Source organism: Manis javanica, chromosome 6 (genome assembly GCF_040802235.1).
Source record: "Manis javanica isolate MJ-LG chromosome 6, MJ_LKY, whole genome shotgun sequence".
NCBI lineage: Eukaryota > Metazoa > Chordata > Mammalia > Pholidota > Manidae > Manis > Manis javanica.
The window spans coordinates 47,873,342-47,897,831 of record NC_133161.1 but is presented as its reverse complement, the minus strand read 5'-3'; the positions used below and the strand labels follow the sequence as shown (position 1 = coordinate 47,897,831).

Here is a 24,490-nt window from a genome sequence, read left to right as displayed (position 1 = left end):
TGTTTGAGGTGCCAGAGACAAAGAAAATAAAGTGAAAGACAGTGATCTAAATCTATCTTAATTTATTTGGACATTAAGGCCCCCCTGGAAAAATCTAAGGTCAATTTCTAACTTTTACCTTGTGAAAAGTGCATATCTGTGCATTCCCACAATTTGACCCATCATTTTTAAAGAGTTCACATATCTCTCAAAGCCTTCACCTTGAGCCATCCAGAATATTCCAGGACTCTCTGGAAATTCAGCAGCCTTGCCAGTTTGGTAAGACAATCCGGGTGCCACTCAAGTGGGGTCTGATCAGGGGCCTGTAGGGTGGCCATACAGACTTCTTGGCTGGATGGGATCCAAGAAAGAACACACGCCAACCAAGGTTACAAAATTCAGCTTGGTACGGCATCTGCTACAAGAAGGCCCCTTGGCTGCAGTGCAGTGGAGGTGGAAGGCCCAATGAAACCCCCAGGCCTGGCATTGGCACTTGGGTCTTCACCAACCTTTGGGAAGAGCCAGATGTTTATCTCCAGAGTTCCTGCCACGCCCCCCCAAAACCAAACGGATGCTGGATTTGTACTGTTTCTTGCTTAAAAAAAAAAAAAAGAGTAGGTAAACCCATGTGGGAGCCCCTTTCTGCCTCAGGACTGTCATCTGACCCCTACCTGGGCTTGCAGAGCCAAGAGTGAATGAAGAGCCGCGGGGTTCCAGGGGGACACAGACTGGCCTGCTGCCTCTGGTTCACTCCAGATTTCCTCGCTGCAGAAGCTCCAGTTAGACGCTGCTGCCCTCTCACTAGATCTTGGAGCTCCCAGCATCCCTGACCTCCCCTAAGGCTCCACACTCCCCTTATAACATCGAGGTGTTAACTTCTTCAATAGAATATCCCATTTATTGATCGCCTTGTTTTTCCAGAGGATCCCTACCCCCTGGGGCAGATTAAGAAAAGCGATTCACTTGCATCATGGGTCTGCTTCTGAGTACTCTCTCCTCTCTCCCTCTCACCCATTTGCTGGCCTTCCCTCTCCCTTTCACACTCCCTTCCAGCTGCTGAATTTCTCTTTTGCCCTCAGGATGCCTTTGACCTAAAACACCGGGTGCCTGTTTGCTTCAACCAGGTCTGTGCAGCGGGTATGTAGAAGCAGCCAGAGCCCAAATTTTACTTATAGGTAAATATTGCCCATTTCTAATCTGGGTGGTAACAATCCCTAAGGCTCTGGAGTAGAAGTAAATGCCAGGCCGGTAGAATAAGCCCTTTGGTGGAGATTCCAGATGCCCTTCACCAGATAGCAGATTTCTCTTTCTGAGTAGGCCCTTGCAAACCATGAGAAAAATAAGCTTATAACACACACACAGATACAAAAATTCTTTTTATAAATATAAGGTACTAAGATTCAGACAGCCAGTAACCAAATGTGTATGTGTAGGTAGCTCAGCACTTTCAGGGCTCAGAATTATCTGACTTGCCATGGAGTAGGGCTGCGGCCCCAGAGAGAAAAAAACAAAAGACAACTTTCACATACATATTCAGCTTCAACAAAAATTTTGGATTTCTGTTTAATGCATTTACTGGGTAGTAAGAATTTTTTTTTGTAAGCGATTACATTCCTTTCCTTTTCATCTTTAAGAATATCAACATTTCGAGGGATATTCGATGTGTCTGCTCTGAATCAATCAAGTACAATCTGTCCCTAAACAACCGATTTAAATATTTTTCTAAATCTGACCACTGAACTAGCCTTACTTTCCTAATTGGGATGGGAGGAGTGTTGGGGCCTTTTCACAGACCTCCTAAATTGCAATATCCTTAGTTTTCTCCATAATAAACTGCCTCTGGCATTGAAACTAAAAGCGGCTTTAGAATTTTAGGGAATGCCCAGGCTGCAGAGAGCACCATGTGGACATCCACCTCGTATGGCTCCTGTGGTTGCCTTTTTCTGGCAGAGTTTGGGAGCTCGTGCCCAACAAAGACTAGTGATTCTGATAGGCAAAATTTACACACACATACATATACACACGCACAGACAGCACCTACTTTCTCCGAAATTTGCCCCCACTCACCCATGCACTGTATATTTGTGAAAAAAACATAATCATTTCAAGAAACTAATGAAAACATTGATATAAAAATTTAAATATAGGAAAAGAAGGAGTTTGAATCTGGGCTCTGAATGTAAGTGAAATAATTATTTAAAACTGGCTTTATGACAACCCTGATGTAGGGACTGTTGGATCAGAGCTTATCTTCAAAACTAGCTTGTGAAAACAGGCATTTACCAATACAATTTTTGCATATTTGCAAAATATGCAAAAGATCTCATTATTACATCAAAGAAATTGTTGCAAAATCCCAGCCAGGTTTAGAGTGTTAGATTCCAAATAAAACATACAGACTTCTCTGGCAGCCTCGAAAATCAAATGCGACTTTTCTGAATCGGCCTTTTTAGGAACAAAGGTTTCCCCCGGCTGCTGGGCAGACCGAGAGACAGCACATAGTAGGAAACCAATGACCTCCCCCTCGATGATTGCCCCAGGGAATAAGCCCGCCTCAGCCGCCATGGTTGCTAACCACCTCATTGTTTCAAGTAGAAACTTTCAGTTTTCCCAGTCCCGCCATCTCTCTCTTTTTTTTTTTTTTTTTACCACCACAACCCTCTATGCCCCCTATGCCGAGCACAGCCCTGACCCTTTCGCTTGGATGGCCTCCACCCCTGGCTCAGCCCATCATGAATATCTCTACAAAATCGAAAGATTGCCTTAGGTAGAATGCTGGCGCAGGGAGGTTAAACAGTCAACTTTTCCGCTTAGGCCTCTTCCTGCTTTCCAACCTTAGGGAGCGATGTTAGAAGTGGGGGTGGGCCGAATGCCTATAGCGTCACTCCGGAGCGCACAAACCCAGCACTTACCCCAGCTCTGCTCAGACAACGGTCACCTTCCAACTCCCGCTCAAGCCAGACAAATTGCTAAACTTGTGGGCTCTTACCTGAGCACATTTCCGAAATCACTGCCACGGGACAGCTGGCTTCTCCGCGCTGCGACGCCTGCGAGGTCTGGAGAAGGCGCGTTGCTTTAAATTACACAACCAAATAACTTCTTGAAAGTGAGCCCTCCTTTTTTTGACACGAAGGGGAACGGGACAAGTGAAATAATGTAACGTGCTGCTCTTAGTATCACAAGCGAACAAAGGCCAAGAATCGTGCTGGGGTTGCCGGCTCCCCGGCGGCTTTGACATTGATCGGAAGTGCGCCATCTCGTGGCGACTGAGAGCCTAGGCCCGGCCGAACTCCAGCCCCGAGCTGGGATAGGGAAGCAGGCTCGGGGCAGAAACGGAGGGAGAGAACGTGCCCAGCCCGCTGCTAAAGAGATCTCATTTTTACATCTAAGAAATTGCTGCAAAACCCCAGCTGGGTTTATAGCGGCGCATTCCAAATATGCAAATTGGCCAGCCCCGGACGGGTTTACGACCACATTGTCACAGCCATCGGAGGATGGGCTTTTATAGGACTCAGAAATCAAACCCGCGCCCGCTCGCCGCCCGCCCGCTAACAATCCTCCTGGCTAGACTCTCTCTAGCAACTTGGGAGACTTTGGTTAATCTTTAACCGTCCCAAAGGAAGTCTTTCCCTAAACTCTGGGCTTCCCTATCCACCCCTATCCACCCCGCCCTGTCCCCCAGGAGAGTCCTCTTCACCTCTGTGTGTCTGTCAACCTAGACATTCATCTCAAGGTCTGTCCCACTCTCTTTTGAGCTCGATTTCCCTAGTCGCACCAGTTAGACAAATATACAAATAAATAAACAAAGTGGGGCCTGGGGTCTGGGGCCTCTATCCAAATTCCATCCTCTCTTTGCCTCTGTCCCTGCCTGGGTGGCTAGGGAGAGGGTGGGATGAGGGTGGGGTAGGAGTGGGGTGGGGGTGGGGTTGGAGAATGGGGTGGGCAACAAAAGGCTCTGGCCTTTCTGCCCTGCCCCTCAAGGTTATGGGTGATGTCCAAATTTAAGGCAGAAGTTCAAAGGCAGGAAACAAAAAGGAAACCAGCATCTTTCTTTCCCCAAAGGGAAAATGCAGCCTCAATCGGGAGCTGCACGGAAAGTGCCTATAGAGACCCTGAGTCTGTTTTCTGTACCCAGGCAGGTCTTCCCTTTGCTAAGGGGATCCCAGGGCACCTTACAGTGGTCATAGTTCAGGTCCCTCCGTCCTGAGATGAGCAAGCTTAGCCTTGGATCAGACCCATTGGCCACCTCCAGCCCCAAGTTTTACTCCCAAGGCTGGGGTCAGCCTGCGAGGATGAAGCTCCATATTGCAGACCTTGGTACACCCTATTCCTGGGACCCCACTTCCCAGAAAAACCAGGCCAGTCACCTTGACTTTCTAAGCCTGACTTCTAGCAGAGTTAAATTCTAAGTCACTTCCCCACCTCCTCAAGGGCCTGGTAACTTGCCCCTTTCCTAGTGTGTGTGTGTGGGGGGGATGTTGATGGGGGTGCAGACATTTGGCAGTAAAAGGCCACCAGGGAGAGGAATGTCACACCAGGGCCCAATACTCAAGTTTCCACAAGTCTTTATTTTCCTTGTGCTCTGTCACCTGTATACATGCTGCGATATACGGGGTGACTGCGAAGGGAGGACAGGCCAAAATAGCCTTTAAAACAGAGACCCCAGGCACTTCTTAACACGGGAGGCAGAGGAGATTCAATTGGAGGATGCCTGGCTTTCTTAGCTGAGGTCCACAAACCCTGGGGGGCCAAGCTACTTCAGAGCATCCCCTTTTCAGATATTGTAAGAAATTAAAAATACCGTTCCCAACGCCCTTCCCCCCATCTTGAACACCCGAAAGGAAATCAACTAATGGCAGAAAAAAATGTATTCAAACAAAATAGGTTATGGTTCCTTTATTTACAAGTCGTTTGAACACCATCCCTGTATGAAGCATACATTCAAATATTCTTAGCAGAGTGAGTTTAACCGTGGAACACTGTAAACAGATAGAGCCTTTAAATATTTTCATCTTTTTTCCCCCTTTACATTGCATCTTTTAAAATTCGCTTTGGTTCCTGCAGGGAAATATATATATAATATAATATTTATCTTATAAAATAATTCCAAATTGCTCTCCGGCTCTTGGAAGGTCGCCGGAAGCTTCTAAGCTCAGTTCTGGGGTGGTAAATGGCAGGGTGCAGCGCTGGAACCGGGTGTTTTGAGGGACTTGAGCCCTTCATAGCTGGGAACCGGGGGCCAGGCCTGCTGCTCCGCTGAGCAAATCCAAGCTTCAATCAAGTGTGGCGGAGACTTTGCCAGGCTGCCGCACTCCACAGGCATTTCCTGCAGGGATGTTGGGGCCAGCGGCCTGGGCGCAGCCTCTTGGCTTTTTGATGCCTTCCACCTCGGGAACAGTCTGCTCTGGGCCTGAGTGGCAGGCCAGGTCAAAGACCCTCATTGGGAGGAAAAACTAGGTGGGCTGCAGGAGACGACTACCAGAAGTTCAGGCTTGGGACAGTGTGGTGAGTGGCTAGGAGAGGTGGAGAGCCACTAATGACACCTGGAATAGTAGACTTTCTTCCCTCAAGGATCAGCATCCCTCTCCCACCTCGTATCCACCTCTTAGTCCAGCAGTCTTTCACACTGGGTTTGGAAAGCAGCCCCATTTCGGATGTCGAGGAATCCCTCCCCTTCCTCCCTCTCCTGTCCCCATACTGAACTGGATTTGGAGATCGAATAGCTTCTTGGTGCAGGGGTCCTGGGGGTGAGCAGGCTCCATGTGGAGGGTCCTGGGCTTGGGTCGATTTCCAGAAGCCTGGCGGGGGTCCCAGTCCCTGATGGAGACCACACCCAGCCTAAAGCTCCAGAGTCTCCAAGACTGAACCACCAGAGGTCCCAAACCATTCATTCTCACGATGAGAACTCCAAATCCAATTGTTAGGAATAGTAACCACAGATGCCCAAGAGAGTTCCAGCCACCTCCTTTGGGGCTATGTCTGGGTAGCCACCTCCCTCTTGCACACCTCCTTTCTTCAAAAGTCACCATGTGTCTTGACCTTGTCGAGGGCAAAATCTGCATATAATCTCATGTGTAGGAAGCCCCCCACCCAATTCCAGCTAGCTAGAGCCTTAAAGGAGAGGGTTGGCGGAATAGTACTGTAAACGGTCTCTGTTAATTTTTTTTTCCTTCATTCTCCTGTTCTGAAACCAAATTTTGACTTGACGGTCGGTGAGGTTGAGCATGCGAGACAGCTGCAGGCGCTTCTCTTTGTTGATGTACACACTGAAGAAGAACTCCCGCTCCAGCTCCCGGATCTGGTACTTAGTGTAGGGGCAGCGCTTTTTTCGCGTGCGTTGGCCACCTGTGGAGGAAGAAAGAAGCAGGTAGTGAGCCAGGTGTGGGGGCTGCAATCCATCCTAGAGTCCTGAATGGAGGAAAAGGGCTGCTCCAGGGACTAGAGGCCCGGCCTAAGCCCCATCAAATTCTCCCCAGGCCCCAGCCTTCAGGCCCCTACTGCCGGCTGGGGACAGGCTGCTGGCGGAGGCTCGGCCCCAGTTAAAAGCCAGCTCCCTAGATAGGCCCCCAGGGAAGCTACTCCCTCTGCCCCCAGAGCAGAAAGAAGGGCTCCTCATAGCAACAGGCGAGTTTATGCCGCGGAAGCCGCTTTCAAAGCAGCCGAGTGGGGGTTGCCGCCTGCCTCCAGCCCCGCCAGACTAAACAAACAGCCGCCTGCGGACATTTCACCTTCCAGCACCTGGGCGGCGGGTTCCCAGGGCAGTAAAGGAGGCCCCAGTTCCAGTCTTTCTCAGACTTCGGCCGGGACTCGGCCTTCAACATCTGGGGGCTGCCGGGTCTTTTGTCAGCCTGCGTTCTGGCCACCAGCTCCTACCTCTCTGAGCAGCCTCGCGAGGTGAGGAGGTGGCAGCCGAAGCCCCCTACCTTGGGCTCTCCATGAGCACCAAGGCACAGCCATCCTGGTCCCCGGCAGGAGAGGCGCACTGTTTTACATAGGGTGGAGGGAAGAGAGGTTTCCCAAAGTTGCGGGCAGGCTCCACTTGCTCCCCTTTTCCATAAAATCCCCAAGACCTAAAGTAAAAAACCCTGCTTTTGACAGATTGAATAACAATTTTGAATAACGTTCATTTGGACAGGAGTCGGCACGTAATTGCCACCGCGCTAGAGGAAAATGGCTTCCTTTGGACAAAAAGGCCAACTTTGGGTTAATTTGTTTCTTTTAATATATTGCTCGAGTTAAGCCGGCTAGTTTATCTGTTAAACACGCTCCTAGCGCCATCGTTAAACAGCGATGCCTTTGAATCAGGGCCGGGACTGGAGTCCCAGCGCAACACATGGCTTTTATAAAAATCTCCGGATTACCTCGCTATCAAAGGTTCCTGGAGCCCTTGCAGGGGGAATTTACAGGCCCCCACCTCTGGCTCCCCAGCCCTGAGTTGGCCCCGAGCGGGGTAGAGCTGCCGGGCTTGGGAGCTGAGAAGGGAAAAAAGGGAAAAGGGGAGTTGTTTTTTTTGCAGGCATGCCTTGGCCGGTGGGTATTTCACGGCCAATTTCAGCACTCGCCACGTGATCCCGCCTTTTATAACAAAGTTTTGTTGGGGGAAACCTAAAGGCCCTTCATAAACCTTATATGCTTATAAAACAGCATATAAAAATTTAACAGCGGTGCTGCGCTAGATTTCCAACTCCCCTTTCATAAAGCGCAGGGCGCTGCCTTTATACGTACTGGAGCCGCCGGCCTTGTCCTCAGTGTGGCCGGAAGACGACTCAGGGCTGCTGCTGCTCTCTGGGCGCCGCCGTCGCTCCTTTTCCTCCGTCGCCGCCGCCTCCCGGCAGCCGCCGCCGCCGCCGCCGTCCGAACTTGAAGTTGCCGGAGTGCCCGTGGCCGCGGCCGCCGCTGCCGCTGCGGAGGTCGCCGCGGCCGCCGGGGGCCCCTTCTCGGCGCTCTTTTCCCCGGGGTAGTCGGAAGAGGCGAGGTTTTCCGGGGTGCCGTAGGCAGTCTCAAAAAACTGGTCGAAAGCCTGTGGTAGGACGCCGTTCCTACCCACCGTGCTATAGAAATTGGAAGAGACAGCGGGGGTGGGGTGGTGGTAGACGTTGGCAGAGCTCTTGGCCAGCACGTCTCCAGGCACGCCGGCCGCGCTGGGCGCCTGCAGGCAGTCTCTGTGCACGAGCTCCTCCGCGGAGTAGCAGTGAGCCAGATTGCCACGGGGGTGCCATTTAGTGGCGGGCTCAATGGCGTACTCTCTGAAGGTCACTTCGCGCACGGGTTGGACCTGGGGCAGGTTGGAAGAGTAGGAGTATGTCATTGGGCGCGAAGACGGGGTCTGGGGCAGAAAAGAAGGGAGGCTGGAGAAATCTGGACCCGAGACGTAGTAAGTACAACTTGGCAAATACATGTTAGAGGAGCAGGGACCACGCTCATCAAAATCCATCATTGGGCTACCTTGGGCTCTCCGCAGTAGCCGAGCTTAACATGATTCTCCACTGCAGCTGCCTCTTTGAAGCGGATCGGTGAAGTAGAAATTTGGAGACGTAAGCTGACGTGGAAATCTATCCCCATCCTTAGCAGGGAGGTGCTGGTCATGTGACCCGATGTTGAAATTGACAAGCTGCGAGCTAGTCCCGGCTTTTTTTTCCCCCCTTTCCTTCCCCCCCCCTCCTCCTCCCCCGGCTTCCTTTCTTTGTAGCCACCTCAGGGGAAGCAACAGATCGTCACTCGGTGTTCTCACCGAAAGCACGTAATCGCCGGTGTAACTCATGTTGGCTGGGGGTCCTCCCGGCGCGCGGCGAGGCTGGGGTGCGCCCCCATGCCACTCGCTCGTGCTCAGCTGCACAGTCCTGGCCCTCAAGTGCGCCGAGGGCGATGAGAGAGCTCAGCTCCTGCCACCCACCACTCCCCGGGTGAGGGATGCCACAGACTGGGGGTGGCTGGGTGAAAGCTCGTCGCTGCGTGGCCCGTGCGTGGTCTTGGAATCTATTCGCCTGGAGGCTCGCGTTCGCACCTCCTTCTTCGCTGTCCCCCTCCCACAGGCTTGTTCTGGGAACCATCTCTTCCTTCGACCCTGGCCGGACCCCTTTCGGGGCCAGGGTTTGCAGCCGTGGATGTGCCTGCCTCGTGGCTTGCCCGATTTGCACGGTGACTTGATTACACGCTCGCATTCATGGTCACTTCCGAAGCGCTTTAGTGCCTTCCGTCCCTAAACCGCCAACAACCAAAGCGGCTTCCCTCGCGGTTTGTCAGGGATATGCAAGTCCCGGAAGGGCCTTCGTCTTACCCGGGATCCACCTCCCCTACATCCTCCCTGCCGGCCTCTTCACCCTACCCCTTGCCCTTGGAGAAACCCCCTCCTCCTCGTTGCCTGCCGGGGTTCGGAATCACGCGGCAGAGCCAGAGGCGTGGGGGCTGCGCCGCTGCGTACCGGTCCGCCCGCCTGCCCGCCTGGTCTTCTGGAGCTGAGGACTCGGGAAACCATGCAGTTGAGGCGAGCCTTGGGCTGCTTTAGAGGCGCTGACATCCGAGGAGCCTTCTCCTGGGTATGCTGCACCTTCGGGGAGTTGGGGGGACACCAGTCTGCTAGAGGAGCTCCAGAACTGTAGGGAGAGTGGAGACAGTGAGGAGAGGGTGAGGGCCAGGGAGCTGTGGCTGAGGAAATGGTAAACACACCTCCCCTCCTTCCTTGCAAAGCCTTACAGTCGGGGATGTGCAGGGCAGAAACTCAGAAGGCTCGGCGCATTTCCTGCTACTCATCCTACAGAAGAAAGCGGGAAACAGAAACACCGAAGAAGAGATGTGCTACCCAAACTTCCAATACCTTGGGTGACAAAGACGCCTTGAAAAGGCTAGGTTTGAACTAAAGATACAGATGGGGGTCATAGTGGCCAGCGTGAGTCTGGCTTTCTTGGAAAGAGAAAAAAATTAAGGTGGTAAAAAAATGCTCACCATCCTGCACAAATAAGTTAACCATGTTTGGGAGAATCAAAAGAAGAGGGCATGGAGCTGCCAGGCGGGGCCAAGACCAGGGAGGGGCTCTGCCGTGAGGTGTCCCTGCACCTATCTTCTTGGAAGGAGCTGGATGCCACTGAAGGCAAGTTGGAAAATGAAAAAAGGATAACCTTTCCTTTTCCCCATTTGGGAAATAGCTGAAGGTATTTATATATCTTGGAGAGATTTAGAGTATAAACTCTAAGATCTTTTGGTATTTAAGTGTCAACATCGATTTATTTATTTATTGCTGAGCTGACTGTAACTGACTCAATAACAAATCTAATCATGCATTGCACTGGAGAAGAACTATTCTCATTATGTATTTTCTCCAAATGATGGCCTACCATTGCATTTGAATACCCGCTGTAAATATCAGTAATATCGAGTAATTACTCTGTAGTGGAGTAAACTAATTTATTAGCATTAATGTTTACGTGGCTCCTCTCTCTCTGCCTTTACAAGGGTAGCTTATCACAAATCAACCTACTCGGACACATTGGTTTAATGAACTCTGTATTCAGGATTTTCTGCAAGAACTTTCATACCCCTTAAATCCCTAAAAGCTGAACTTGAAATTATTTGTGCATCTTCAGCTCGACATAAATGTCCACTGTGGCTGTGCAGAGGGCAGTAGTGGTGTGAGAAGATCTGGTGGGAAGGAAGGCTGTTGGGGAAGGGTAGCTTGAGACCTCCTAAAGCTGGGAATCACAGTTACAGGATTGCCCTGCAGTGAAAAAACTTCAATTTCCAGCGGCGACCATCAAGGCAAAATATTTATTTCTCCACAGAGTCTCTTTCTTGGAAACTGAATATAAAAGGAAGAAGGAGAGGTGTGTGACCAGCAGTATTTGAGCCATTTTCTGGCTTGGTTTTGATTCTCTAACGCTGTCAGCAGCCCACCCAGTCCCCGCCACCCGACCCTCGAACAAAAGGAATGCATGAGGGGTTTCAGTGACTTTGCCATAACAAAGGCGCCACCATTGCGGGGCTTGCCCCGCCCCTGCGTGAAGGCAAACAAATTCTTGCACTTGTATTAGGGCTTTTAAGCCTATAATTGAACCCGGGAGCATCTAGGAGAACCGAAAATAGTTCTAGACAGACCTGGGGTTTTATAGCAGTTTTGGCAGTCAACTTCAGCTTGTGTCTGAGCAGACCGGCTGCTGTGACCCGCCAGTGGGGGACACCAGGATGCCTCCCCCAACCCCAGTTCCTAATTATATCATTTTTTCTCTTGGCGTCAGGGAGAGGGGATCCCTGCAGAAAGGCTCGCATGGAGATGTGTGCCGTTCTGCATAACCAGTACCCCCTATGTCCTTGAGAGCCAAGCTGAGAGGGTGCTGGCAGGTTTGGATCCCATGGGTGTCTGCAGGAGACAAACGCAGATCCCCGAAGAAAGGCTGGGGCAGAGGAAAGAGCTCCGGGAGCGGCTGGCAGGGTGATTTTTGAAAGCTACATGGAAACAGGATGCCAGGAGGGGCTTGCAGGCTGAAAGGGGGTGGTGTGGGGGTACTGCCATGAAGATGGATAAGAGAGAAAGGCTTTTGATGCCAGGAAAAGGGAAAATGCCTGGAGTGGTGTTCCCCAGCAGGGACAGGAAAGGGTGCTCAGATCCCCAAGGCTGTGCACTCGCTGTTCTTGGCTTGGCCTGCTTCTCTTGCCCAGAATATACTGGTTGGCAGTATGAATGTTTGCGGTGGAGGGGAGTGCAGGGTGTGTGCAGCTCTGAGGATCAGACCAAATCTTGGGGCAGCAGAGGAGGCAGGGCTGTGGGTCCTTGGTTTTTACCTTGCCCTAAGCCTAATTGACTCTTCCACTTTGCTGAGATGAGCCCACCAAGCTCAGGGGAAGACCCAAAAACAGGGCGAAGGCTGCCAGAAAAGCCAAGTCTGAGTTGCATTTCTTGAAGAGACAGAGATGGGCAAGGCTGTGACTTTGGGCTAGAGACTGGCTTCCCAGGAATTCTTTTTCAGGAGCTTCACAACTTGGGGCCATCTCCAGAAAACAATTCTTCAGCATGTATTTCCTTTAATCGTCAACTTGGAGCACCCCGCACCTCCCACCCCCGGCAGCTAATGTAAGAGGCCAAAAATGTTTTGGAGGAAGAAAAACAAAGGCAGGAAGTGGCGGCAGCCTGACGGTGCGTGTGTGTCTGTGGAGAAGGGAGGGAGCCATTTCGATCTCTTGTTTTTCCGAACTTCAAGGTCTAGGCAGACATCGAAGGGCCAGTCCCCGTTGCTCTCCATGCAGCATTTGGAGATGGCCACCGGGAGAGGAGAAGGCCGGCGCCCCACAGGCACGCCACCCTTGTCAGGCGAAAGTGGCTAACGAGGCGATTTGCTCACCAAAGCAGACCAAGCTTTCCAAGGCTTCATTTAATTTGGTCCGAAAGGTGGAGAGGCTGGGGGGTTCTGCAGCACCTTCTGGAACTTCCTTGGGCAGGCTGAGTGCACCCTGGCAAAGATGATGCAGATGCTAAGCACTCCATTTGCCGACCCAAGCAGGAAATAGGAATAAAGTGTGTCCAGGTGCCTTGGCCCAGCACTGCTGCCTCCGCTTCTTCTTGCAGACGAGGGGTCTGGGCAGCAGCTGGAGGGCACCTGCTGTGGTGCCTGCACAGGGTAGCCTTGGAACTGTTGTGAGCACCTGGGCAATGTGAAAACTTTTCGCTAGAGTTGTGCTAGGGATGTTTTCCATCACACTCATTTAAGGGACTTGAGCTGAAAGGACTGTCACTTGATAGGCTGCTTAACACTCACTCCAAGGGAGGATAGACCTGTAGACAGGGAGCATATCCAGACTCAGGGGATCTGAACTCCAATTGGCCTGCTCCTAGGCGGCCCTCTTCTCTTCTTGGGGCTGTCTTGGGCACTGGCAGTGACTCATTGTTCCCCAAATCTGAGACTCTGAAGACTCCAGGGCCTGCACTTGTAGCCCTTTGGCTGCTCAGTGTGTAGTCCATAGCATGAATGCCAACACCAGGCTGTCCTATCTCCCTGCATCTCTTGCTTGCCTATGTCCCACCCTGCCTCTTCCCGGCCAAGTGTCCCCTTCCACAGCCTCCTGAATCTTCTAATGCCTCTCCTAGGCTGAGCAATAGCTGAGGTGCCACTGGACGACACCCAATGCACAGAGAAGGGACTGTTGGGTTCCTGACTCTTCCCCAATTCAGGCCTTCACCGACGATCAGAACTGGCTCTCTCACCTCTTCCTTCTGAAGACTCCATTTCAAGGCCCTACTGTGCCCTTTCTCTCCTTTTCCCTCTTTCACCAACACATCCTCCTTCTCTTCTGGGGACCCAGCTCCTGCTTTCCTAGGCCTGGAAATCCCGGATGGCAGCCGACCTAGAGGGAGGACACAGGCCCACTTGACAGACCAAAACTCACTCTCAAAGATCTACAGTTGTGGATCCCATCAAGGCTGTGATGAAATATCAGAAGCCCCCACCCCCACCCCATCACTACTAGATGGAGGCAGGGGTTAATATATCCCCTTGTCTTGGTGAGGCACACACCCTGCCCACAAACTCCTCTATCTTTCCCTAAAGCACAAGAACAGGTAGTGCCTTGAACTTGACCTTTTGCTTGGTTCAATCTCCATCACAGGTTCAATCCTCCAAGGTCCCTAAACATTTGAAAAAAGTTCATATCCTTCCCCCTGGCCACTGAGGGGAGGGGTATAGGGCTGAGCTGGGTATCTCAGATACCCAAGCAATCTAATTATTATTTAGTTTAGTGGATCCCAAACTGATGGGAGAAATAGTTACTTCTTTTGAGAAGAACTATTTTTATTGCTGTGGACTCATTAGGGGTTTTCTTCCCCTACTGAGTGGGAACAAATGGGGGTAGAGGGAACTGTGAAGTCAAAGCATCTGCCTTCTATTCTCTGTAAAGCTTCGGCCTAAACGGGTTTTCCCAGCCAAGTGTGTCTGTAACAAAGAGGATAAAAGAGGGCGGCCCAAACAGGAGGCCAGCTCTGGCCCTCAGGGTTTTGGTCCCTAAGCTGTGGCTCACAGGAATGCCCCATGCCCCAAGCTCCAGCTGCCTCCCAGTGCAGTTCACTGAGCTCCTCTCTTTCTACTCAGCGGGAATCGATGGGTCACATTCCAGATGAAAAGTGCAAACCTCTGCCCAGTCCAACCCTGCCCTAGGGGTTCCCCCACATACCCTGCCAGGCAGTTGTGCAGCGGTACACATTCACAATCTCTCTGGCAGGTATACCCTTAAGGCCGTGCTCCTCATGATCAGCCCTGGGGATAAAGCCCAGCTTCTCTGTCATCTGTGAAAAAAAGATGAAATCATTTGCAGGGCGTCTTTGACTCACCTGGAGCAAAAATCTCAGAGGCAGACTGGACTTGTGCTATTTGTTGACTGCTAGGCCTGATGTGGTGACCTGGCAGGCAGGCTGCGGGCAGAGGGAAGGGGCTCCCACCCCTCCAGAGCACAACGAGGGGTATCTTGGGGCCCAAGAGTCAGGGATATTTACCTTTGGTAGAGTGTGCCTCCCTTCTTGGTACAGATTTCAGGCAAGAGAAGAGCATCAGAGGTCTCACCAAAGGCCTATCATGCAATGAGAGAGTGGACCTGGACTCAGCGACCTTAAGAGACTCCAATCAGGGTCCTTGCTCCCCTGTCCTATTCCTGGCCCCCCTGACGTGGCTGGCCATGCCCAGTGCCTCGTTTCTATGTCTGTGCTTCCGAACTTGCATGCACTGCTGCTCGCCCAGATTAGGTCCCCGTGGGCTCCGAAGTCTCCAGCACCCCACTCTTCCAGGATTCGACAGACATAGTCTGGGCCCCCCCTTGGTGAGGAAACTGCTTTTCAATATGGCTGGGGACGATGTAGTTGGAAAACGAAAGAACCCGTGCCTCCAGTTCGCGATCCCGAGCTCTCAGAACATGCATGCTGCCGGTCAGTGCCCCGTCCTGCGCGTTCCTGAAACAGCCGCCGCGACCGGCTCTGACAGTGCGGGCAGCTGTGGCGCCGAGGACTTGACCTTTGCGACGCGAGGGGAGGGGTGCTTTCCGAGCTACCGGGAGGGGATTCTGCCGGGTCCAGCCTCTCCCACCCAATAGCAGCCCGGACAACCCACGCCTCCTGCGCCGCTCACCCCCTTGTCCCCCTCCATTTTGTGCAATGTCCACAGACCCTCAGCCCGAACAAAGCCCCCAGCAACGCTCTCACCAGCTCCTTTGCGAGCTCTTGCCCTCACCTCCCCTAGGCCCAAAGGCTCAGAGCCAACGACAAGCGGTCGAAGGCCCTCCTCAGAGCCCTCCTCTCTCGCCTGACACCAGCCGCCCTCAACCAGCGCCAGGGTACTCCTCTGGGTGCCAGCCCTGCCCTGCCGGTGCCGACCGCCCGTGCGCGGGCCCCTGGCCTCGGGCTGCGGGCGGCGCCGGGGGCCTACATACGAGGCGAACGGGGCCCAGGTGCGGGGCGCAGCGAGGCCCGGGGCTGCTTTCAGGTCCCGGCGGAGACCAGGACGGCCCGGAGCACCGGATTCAGCCGCTCGGGTCCACAGCGTGTCCGGCTCGCTCTCCGCGCCTTCGCTTTCACCCCACCCCTCAGCCTGGAGCTCAGAAAGCGGAAGTATTTGGTAGCGAAAAACACCATTTCTTTTCAGCCCGTCTCAGAACCCCTTTTAGAGAAAATGCTCCTGTCAAGTTTTATTTCCCGTGCAAACCACCTTCCACGCTGCCAAGAATTAAGACCGGGAGAGATTAAATACCCGATTATTCTCTTGGGGTGGCAGGGGCGGGGCGGAGAAGGGGATACCCGCACAAAACATTCGTTTGAATCGGCTTGTCCTCATCAAATAACGCCTGGAGAGGGCCGCGAAGGCCCGCTCGGGCGACGGTGACGTCAGCCTGCAGCTGCGGGGCGCCTCTGCGGCGCGGTCCCCAGCCCTCCAGAGTCCGCCTGGCGCGGGCCTGGGGGGCCAGGGCCTTGACCTAGGCCTGTGGTCCTGCTGCACGCCTCCGTCGGCTCGCCAGCGGTCAGGCGAGGCCGGCTCTGGGAGGGTTTGGGCCTCCATTTTGAGCACAGGGTTCCAAGGGAGCAGGGCCGGCTTTGAGCCTCGCCTCTGTCCCCAACGGACGCGACCTCGGGCGGCTCTGCAAGTCGACAGCGGCGCGTCCGGGATAGGACTCAAGCCTGCACCTGAGGGAGCTCCACGCCGCCGCATGTCCGCGAGCAAAGGTCCGAAGCGGGCAGAGACGCCGTCCTAATTCCTGCCGGGAGGACCCAGCTCTGCAGCGGCGCGACTGAGCCGCAGAAATGGAATCAACTGTGGCAAGGCCTTGTCTGCTTTAGCGGAAGAATTTGTGCCAGCGTCTTTTTTCTTCTCTTTAATTCAAATTAAAAGTAGCAAACACACTTCAGGCATTCGTTGGCGCTAGGTAGATGGGCGAGGATGGAAGCAACCCACCAGAATGAGGGTGTTTTCATAAAGGATGAAGCCGGCTGCTTTACCCGGCGGCCTAGCAAATGAAAACGTATTGTGTGCCTGTCCTAAAACCTAGGCATAAATCCCCCCAGGCCTCTTGGGTAACGCTACATATTTGCTTATGAAAAATGGGATGTCGCGGCACGTTTCTCTGATTCTCCAGGTCTTGGGCTGCTGACACGCATTCGATCAACTTTAAAGGAATGCGCATAAATCAGCAAGCCCCTAGCGTCTCCTCCGTGAGGTCCGCAAATCCGGAAGGGCGCCTCTGAACCCACCGGGTCTGGGCGATAAGCAGTTGGGGGCAGCCTCATCTCCACTCCGAAACGCGGCAATTCTCAGAAAGAAAGAGAGATGCCGCATTTTCACCAAACCCTCCAACTACATGCAGCAGGGTGTATAATCTGCACATATACTATACGGTGAAATCTGTCATTAAACTACACGCACACGCATATATCCTCCTTAGTTGAATTTCGCTGCCTTGTGAATTTTTAAGAAAACATTCCAGTTAGATTGAATTTTTTAAAAAATTACGTGTCTTTCTTGATTTTTTTCTGTTTTCAAAAAGAATTTTTAAAAATGGATGGCTTCAGCTCTGCATCAAACATAACTAGTAGTGAAATGCAAAGTGACATTTTACAATCATCCACTTAAAATACCTTAATAAACTTGACAGTATTAAGAGCAGAGGGAAAAGGAGGTTTTTAAAAAATATCCTGTATTTGCAATTTTTAAAAATGGCAACAAGACCGGCCATTCAATGATTCAAAAATCTGTGCCAATTTAATGGATGAAAAAGGTGTCTTGTTGTTTTCATATTTACAGTTTCTTATTCAGAAAGAGCTTCCCTTTTAAGAAAAAAAAAAAGCTTGAATCAGCTATTCAACAAAACTATCCCAGCGTCTGGCATTATTATTCCTATAAGATGACTGGTGTCCTCTGGATGCGTTTCTTTCTAAATGTTTAGACTAATTGCTGTTTGGGCATAAGGGAGCCATCATAATACATGGTTACTCCAGGTTATCTGGAAGATCCATGTGTGTTTAAAGTCAGAACAGAGTTAGGTAAGACCGACATTATCTACAACCATTCTAGGACAAGGGGGGAAAAAACCTTTGAAATATTGTCTGTCACTAGTTTGAAAAACTGAAGAGAGGAAAAAAGAAAACTACTACTTTACCCAGAGCTCCCGCAGTGGGGATGGCTTGTGTAAGGGGCTACATTCCGTCTGCAGAGCTGCTGTTGGCCTCCTTCCTAGGCTGGAGGCTCAGAATATTTCTTAAATCTAAAGGAAAATATCCCCCGTCAAAAGAAGAGTCCCCTTTGGAGCTATTCATAAACACAGTTTGATCCAGCTTTGAAGGGGATTTTCCACCACTTTAAACATTTTGGGAGAAAGCTGTGACGTTAACTTAATGGCAGCTCATTTAGAAATGGAGTGCTATGAAACTGAGGCGTGGGGAGACTGACCTGGAGCATCATTTTCATTTGATTCCACAAGTGGAGTGAAAATCCTCAGCGCAGCAATATTTGATTGCACTTCGCAAGACCATTCCATATGTATGTTTCAAGACTATGCTGGTTTTGAGACAGATTTAGAGATTCATTCTAATGCTCCATCTATTAAGACCCTCTAAGTGTTCAGGTTGGAGAGGTGTCTGTCAGCCAGGCTGGTGATCAATCAGTATTATTTTCCATTAAACAGTGAACATAGTTCTTAGGTTCACAATTACTCTGACAAAGATAAAATTAACTTCATTTCAAAATGCTTCATCATAAGGCTCCTGGTTCCATCAGCGTTTCAATGCATATGTGCATTGCATGGATTTAACAAAAACACAATTACCCTAGGTGTATGTGAAATATATACATACATATGCATTATTTATGACTCTAAACAGCACTGGATGTGCTGTTAGGGGATCAATAAGTAGTAGATATAATACTTATTATTATAGTTTTGATGGTGGTGGTTAATATTGAATGTGTATGTTTCTCCCACAAATCCAAAGGCAGCTTCACAAGCATCAGTATAAGATTGCACACCACCCAGGAGCAGCACTTGGCTCTCAGATATCCAGAATCTCTCCTTCTCCATCCATATTATGGTCATTTTGCAGATATGATATCTTTAAGCTCTCCATACTGACCTCTTAAGAGGTGAGTTTCTTTGAATGTCTGAAAGATAACTCTAGAGTTAGCAAGGCATTTGAAACTTTTTATTTGTCATATAGATTCCCTATAGCTCTAATTAGGATGGTAGACCACCTTGGAGGGTGAGGGCTAGGAAAATGGTTATTTAAGAACACCTCTTAGACTGTAACAAAAATGTACCACTTTAAAGCAGATCTGCAGAAATCTGATGCAGAGCAAGCCACTGTGAAGACAAATCAAACGTGGCCATTAAAGAAAAGGAGCAAAACTTCATTATGTAAAGTACATTTTGTACCTCAACTCTAGAAGTCACCTTAAATTACAAAATCCTGGGTCATCAGTAATTAATGATACTATATCTGTACAGATTCTACAAATATATATACAAGCACACACAAACACTAATATGCAAATGTATATACATATAAAAATATATTCACATATATACAGGTACATATATAAGTTACATATATTCAAATTTCCTTCATCTGGAGCCAAAAAGAAATGAGTACTAAATCTGAAACAAGGAGTCAAAGAGGTAAGACCTTTTGATTCCCTTGAAGCTGAAGAACTACAAGGAAAGTTGTCAACGCGAGGTGGCGCCCTTGATCTACTAATCCAGCCAAGGCCAATTCATGAGCTGTCAAAAGTCAAGGTCACAAATTGTCTTTTTTCGTCAAGGTCAAGGTTTAAGGCCTTTCCTAGTCCTGCCATTTCAACAAATATCAAAACCTGCCCCTTCAGACACATGCAGACCCAACAGTGTATTTTAAGTACTACAGCCTAGGCATTGCTGACACTGAACAACTGGTTTTCATTTTACACAAGGAGCCTGGGAATTTATACTATGTCTTCCTCTTTTTTTTTTCTCCCTTCAGAATACCTGACACTTTAGCCTTCTTCAAGCACTTACTTAAATTTTTAAGATTTCAGTTATTAGGGATTTCTCCCTTCGCTTAAAAAATTTGTAGAAAAAAAAGTGAATAATAGAAAAGAAAAGAATGGTCCTTAGTTTGTATAGGACAAACCTGCTCTTTTTCTTTCTGTGTGGTGCACATCTAGCATAGGAAAATAATGAGTATTTCCTTCAGATTTTATTGGCAGTGACTATTTTATTAACATAATTAATACCACTATATCACTATCTACAGGTCTAAGGTTCTCTTAATTACTGTGTTTAATAGAAATATTTGAAAAGCAGGTGCACAAATACATTTTCACAGTGTGCTGAATGTTTTTATTTACAAGACAACATTTCATAGTGAATATAAACAAAAAATGTGCTGGTTGAAATAACTGCTTGATTAAAAATGTGCTGTGAAGATGAATCCCTAAACTTTCTAATGCAGTCTCAGAACACAATAAACAAGGAAAACACATTCATTCCTTAATAGATCAAACTATAGAATGTAAACATCTAAATGTGTTGGGGGAATGGATTTCTGTTCTGAGTTTTCTAAAAAATAAAAAAGGAAAATTATTTACCCAGTAATATGTTTAGTAAATATTGGGAAACACTAATTTAAATAATAAATTGTGTTCAAACCAAAGTCCACCATATTGGGGCGGGACCTCTCAGAAGATCTGAAAAAGCGAATTCTGTGAAGCATTTGATGCTTTAAATATTTTTTAAAAATATATCAAATCCTTTGGAAAGTAAAAGATATTGGGGCAGAAAATACAGTCCAAATGCCACAGAATATGCTTGTTATATGCAATTAAAAATTATTATAGGAAGATCATTCCCAGCCTGGGGTTCCCTTGCAGTCTCAGAGGCTCAGCTGGTTGTATTCACTCCCCAAACAAATGATCCTCGGAAGAGTTTTCTTTCCCTTTCTCCCTTCATAGCAAATAGTCCAAGATCATTATTTCAGTACCTTCTTGTCTTTCCCCTTCTAAATCTATACGTGACGTGTTTTGCAGAATATACAATGTCGGTAGGAATTTCACTAAGATTTACCTGAGCAGTCACTTAACATGCAAAGGGGATGGTGATGGCGACTCAAGGACAAGGAGATGTTTACAACAGCCTCTTGTTTTTGTAACCAACTTTCGGATTATTACCGTATGACATAGTGTCCTCAAATATAACAGCCACATAAATACTTACAAGATTTCAGTAAATGTGTAACTTATCTGAAATTGCGAATTTAGGGGTTGACGATTGACTCTAGAGATTGCCATTTAACGATCTGGTGGGGTTGGCGGCAGAATTGGCAGTCTTTACCTTTTCTTAAAGTTTAAAAATGAGCTGTAGATTCCACCACAGAGAAAGGGATCCCCTTTAGGAAAGCAAAATGCCAGTGTCTCTCTCTTCCCCATTCTTCAATTATTATTAAACATTATATTCATTATCTGGACAAAGCAACGAGTTCTGAAGCATTTCTTCAAGTTACCCTCTTGCTCAACTTTTAATCCATTAGCTAGTGGTCTTCAGTTTGTTGATGACTTTTTTCTCTTTGACTCTCCTATTCTGGAACCAGATTGTAACCTGCCGCTCGGAGAGATTCGTCGTGGCTGATATTCGCCTCCGTTTGTCCTTGGTAATGAATTTGTTTGTAGCGTATTCCCGTTCGAGTTCTTTTAATTGCACCTTGGTGTAAGGGACGCGCTTCTTTCTCCCTCGCCTGTAGGAGCTGGCGTCTGAGGGATGAGAGACCACGTCTGGAAGATAGGGGAATAAGGCAAGTTACATGGGGATCAGACTAGGCCAGGACATAGGCGACAGCTCAATTTCAGCCACCCGCCTTACAGCGCTCGACTACCCTTTGCCACGCGTTGTACATTTGCCAGTCTTCTGCCAAAACCTGGAGGGTTAGTGAGGAGGGTGGTTAGTTCTGCACTAAAATGAAATCATCCAGGACTCCAATGACCACCCCAACCAGGCAACCCTGCCTGCACAATGTGCCGGGTACACTTGATCGCCTGACTCAGCGGCCCACACTTGGCACTGGGGTCAGGGGATACACTTCTATGCCTGGCTTCTCCCTGTATACCCCATACCTCAACAATTGATGCTTCTTACACTGAAGCTAGTCTTGAGAGAATGCATAGGGGCAATTTGGTAAACCGTTTCCAGGTCAATTTTCCATCCTCAAGTCGATGTCAAGGGCCGGGGAGGGCGGGGCGCAGAGGGAGAAGGACGCTAGCCAGAGTCCCCACACGTTTCTTCCCAGCCATACCTCACCCAGGGAAAGCTTGGAGCCAGCCCATCTCAAGGGCAGTGCGGGCAGCGCCAGCCAGCCGGGGTCGGGCTCCCAGGGGTGCAGAGCCCCTAGGGCAGGCCAAGGAGAGAGCAGAGGGGCACCAGGGTGACCCGGGAGAGAGCAAAGGAGAAGCTGGAGCAGAGCCGGAGGACCGGGGCTGAGAAGGGGGGGGCATTTACCGGGCAGAGTGGACTTCCAGAGGTGGGGAGGCTGCGCCTGCTCTTTGGGGCAGTACATTTGGCCGTTCCAGCCGTTGGGCAGCGCCCAGGGCTGGTAGCTTTCCATGGGAAGACCCAGGGGCTCGTGGCGCGATTCGCCGGGGCCCCCGAGGCCGGGCACCACGGGCATATCCAGGTAGCCAGGCACCGGCTGATGGTGGTGGTAAGGCCCGGGCGCGTAGCCCTGGTGGTAGAAGGCGAACTCCTTAGCGCGGGAGCTGAACTCCTCGGCCGCGGGGCCAGCGGTATCCATGTACTTGTCCGCGAAGGCGGCGGCGGCGGCGGCGGCGGCCGAGGAGGGCTGCGCGCACGATTTGATGGCGTTGGGGTGCGGGCCCATGCGGGCGCACGGGTAGTAGCCGCTGCCGAAATAGCCGTAGGGCAGCGCCGCGGGCCCCGACGAGCTCTGCGCCGCCGCCGAACAGGGACTGCACTGCTTGGCGGCCTCGGCGCCCGCCGGGCCCGCTGGGCCGGGGCCTCCAGAGGACGACGCAGCCGCGGCCGCCGCAGCAGCAGCGGCGGCGGCGGCAGCAGCGGCGGCGGCCGACGGAGGCGCCTCCCCGGGCGCGCTATTGTAGGCGGCCGCGGCTCCGGGCGCCAGGGGCGCCGGGTGCGCCATCAGGTTGCGGCATTGGTTGGCCGCGGCCGCGGCGGCCGCAGCGGCCGCCGCTGCCACCGAGAAGTTGCCCCCTGCGGCCGCGGCGGCCGGGTGGGGAAAGCCCCCGCCCCCGGCCCCTGCCGCCGCCGCCGCGGCCGCCGCTGCGGCGGCCGCCGCCGCCCCTTCCATGTTCTTGTTGAGCTCGTCGGCTACCAGGCCACCGCCGTTGTCGTAGAGAAACATGACGGTGGGCTCGATCCAGCGGGGGTGGAGGAGCACGGAGGCTGTCATAGCCCGAGCCGCATGGAGAAGACCCCAGTGGCGCTGTTTTAAAAAGCCCCCAAGAAGTGAAGAGCGCGCGGCGCGGGGCCGGGGCCCGAGCGAGGGGGGCGGAACGCGCCCCGCGGGGTCGCGCCAGGCGGCCGCCCATTGGCCCGGCCCCCCCTTCCCGCTCCGCCCACGGCGTATGCAAAGCGGGCGGCTCCAACCCCGGCTCTGTGCGGCGCACCCCGGCGTCCCCGCCGCCTCCCGCGCCGTCCCCAGCTCCAGCGCCCGGGGCGGCCGCGCACCGTTCACCCTGGGCAGAGGCGGGAGACGCGGGCGGGTGGGGGCAGAGGACCCGGGGAGTGGGTTCACAGCTCCTCTTCCCTTCCCATACCTCAGTGGGTCCCAGAGCAACGTGAAGCGGAAAGGCGACAGGGGTTCCTTGTTGGGCTGCGACCTGAGGCGTGGGTAAGGTCAGGTAAATATGTGGGAGGCTTAGGATGGGGTAGTGGCGAGAACTGGGCATAGTGGCGGGGTGTTTTGGGGGGCTTCTGGAGCTGCTTTCTTTCCAGGTATCCACCCGTCTTCCTGCAGTGAGACCCCAGCATGGACACTAGTGCTTTCGGCTTCCACAGTGTCGCGATGTACCTCTCTTTCCAGGGGAACAGTGGCTGCGCGTTTGCAGATGCGCCTGCCTCATGGTCCCAGGAAAGCTTGGATTGCATTTAGGAGTTCCCTCTACTTCCCTGTCCACTTTGTTGGGCAATTTCATACACTAGCACTTGGGTCCATAGGCTCAGAACGACCCATGGAACACACACCGATACACGTGTACGCTCAAGCGTACCTTGAGTACACACTCACTTATGTATACAGACTGTTCCTTACTCCACCCCAGTAACAATTCTTCCTTGTCCAGAGACTCTGAGATGGAGAGAACAATCTGTGTACACTGCTCTCCTGAGCTCCCACATCTCCACCTGGGCTGGCCTGTTCTGGAAGGAGTTTAAGAGGAAGAGCCCCTGGGTGTTGGTTGGGACTTGAGCCCCTCCGCCGCCGCCTCCCCGAGTCTAATGAGGTTTCATAGAGCCTGGGTAGGAGCTGACTCTCCAGGCACCTGAGCACTCCTATTTCACTCCATTTTGGGACAGGAGAGAAGAGCTCTTTGGGGCTACTTCACACCTTCCTCCCAAGTAGGATTGGAAAGAGCACCGTCTCTAGCCTGCAGAGGGTGCCTAGTCCTCCGCCATCCAAGAACCAGCCGAGAAGCCTTTCCTTCATGCCTGGGAAATGCAAAGATTTCTTGTGGGCTGGAAGAGCCAGGCAGCCACCACGTTTTGGAGAGGGATTCTGGGGGTCCTGTCATTTTGGGGCCACATACTTCCATTTCTGATTATGGAGGCTGTGAGCTGATCGAAAGAAGGGCAACATGTATTCAAAGTGAAAGTGGGTGCCTTCCACGGGGCCATCGCCGTTGGGAAGCATGCTGGACTCCCTTCTACCCCAGGAGGACTAGTGAGCAGCCAGGCTTTGATCTGCACTCCAGTCCCTGATTGTGGACTCAGCCCTAAGCTCAGGACACTGAATATCCTCAGCTCCTGCCCGTGGCCCTGGTCTGCTCTCTAAGGCTCCTGGTTT

The 24,490-nt window shown here is 51.3% G+C and overlaps 2 protein-coding genes across 5 annotated transcripts; both read right to left on the bottom strand.

Moving 5' to 3' along the window:
* Positions 1 to 5,494: 5,494 nt before the first annotated feature.
* On the bottom strand, positions 5,495 to 18,478 carry HOXA11 (homeobox A11). 4 transcript variants are annotated; one of them, XM_073238672.1, is made up of 6 exons: positions 15,376 to 18,478; positions 14,450 to 14,523; positions 14,131 to 14,242; positions 8,425 to 9,572; positions 7,705 to 8,254; positions 5,495 to 6,324 (listed from the first exon to the last, which is right to left on the bottom strand). In XM_073238672.1, the coding sequence occupies exons 4-6, from the start codon at positions 8,563 to 8,565 to the stop codon at positions 6,092 to 6,094; spliced, it is 924 nt and encodes a 307-aa protein (XP_073094773.1). In that variant the 5' UTR covers positions 8,566 to 9,572; positions 14,131 to 14,242; positions 14,450 to 14,523; positions 15,376 to 18,478; the 3' UTR covers positions 5,495 to 6,091. The 4 variants fall into 4 exon arrangements, with proteins under 4 accessions (XP_073094773.1, XP_073094774.1, XP_036846460.1 ...); XM_073238673.1 differs by lacking the exon at positions 15,376 to 18,478 and adding an exon at positions 15,177 to 15,314; XM_036990566.2 differs by lacking the exons at positions 14,131 to 14,242; positions 14,450 to 14,523; positions 15,376 to 18,478 and adding an exon at positions 6,853 to 6,961 and having other exon boundaries at positions 6,192 to 6,324; positions 7,705 to 8,559.
* Positions 18,479 to 18,545: 67 nt separating this feature from the next.
* Positions 18,546 to 22,957, bottom strand: HOXA13 (homeobox A13). The gene is made up of 2 exons (XM_017646482.3): positions 21,952 to 22,957; positions 18,546 to 21,230 (listed from the first exon to the last, which is right to left on the bottom strand). The coding sequence occupies exons 1-2, from the start codon at positions 22,877 to 22,879 to the stop codon at positions 20,986 to 20,988; spliced, it is 1,173 nt and encodes a 390-aa protein (XP_017501971.2). The 5' UTR covers positions 22,880 to 22,957; the 3' UTR covers positions 18,546 to 20,985.
* Between the last annotated feature and the right edge of the window lie 1,533 nt (positions 22,958 to 24,490).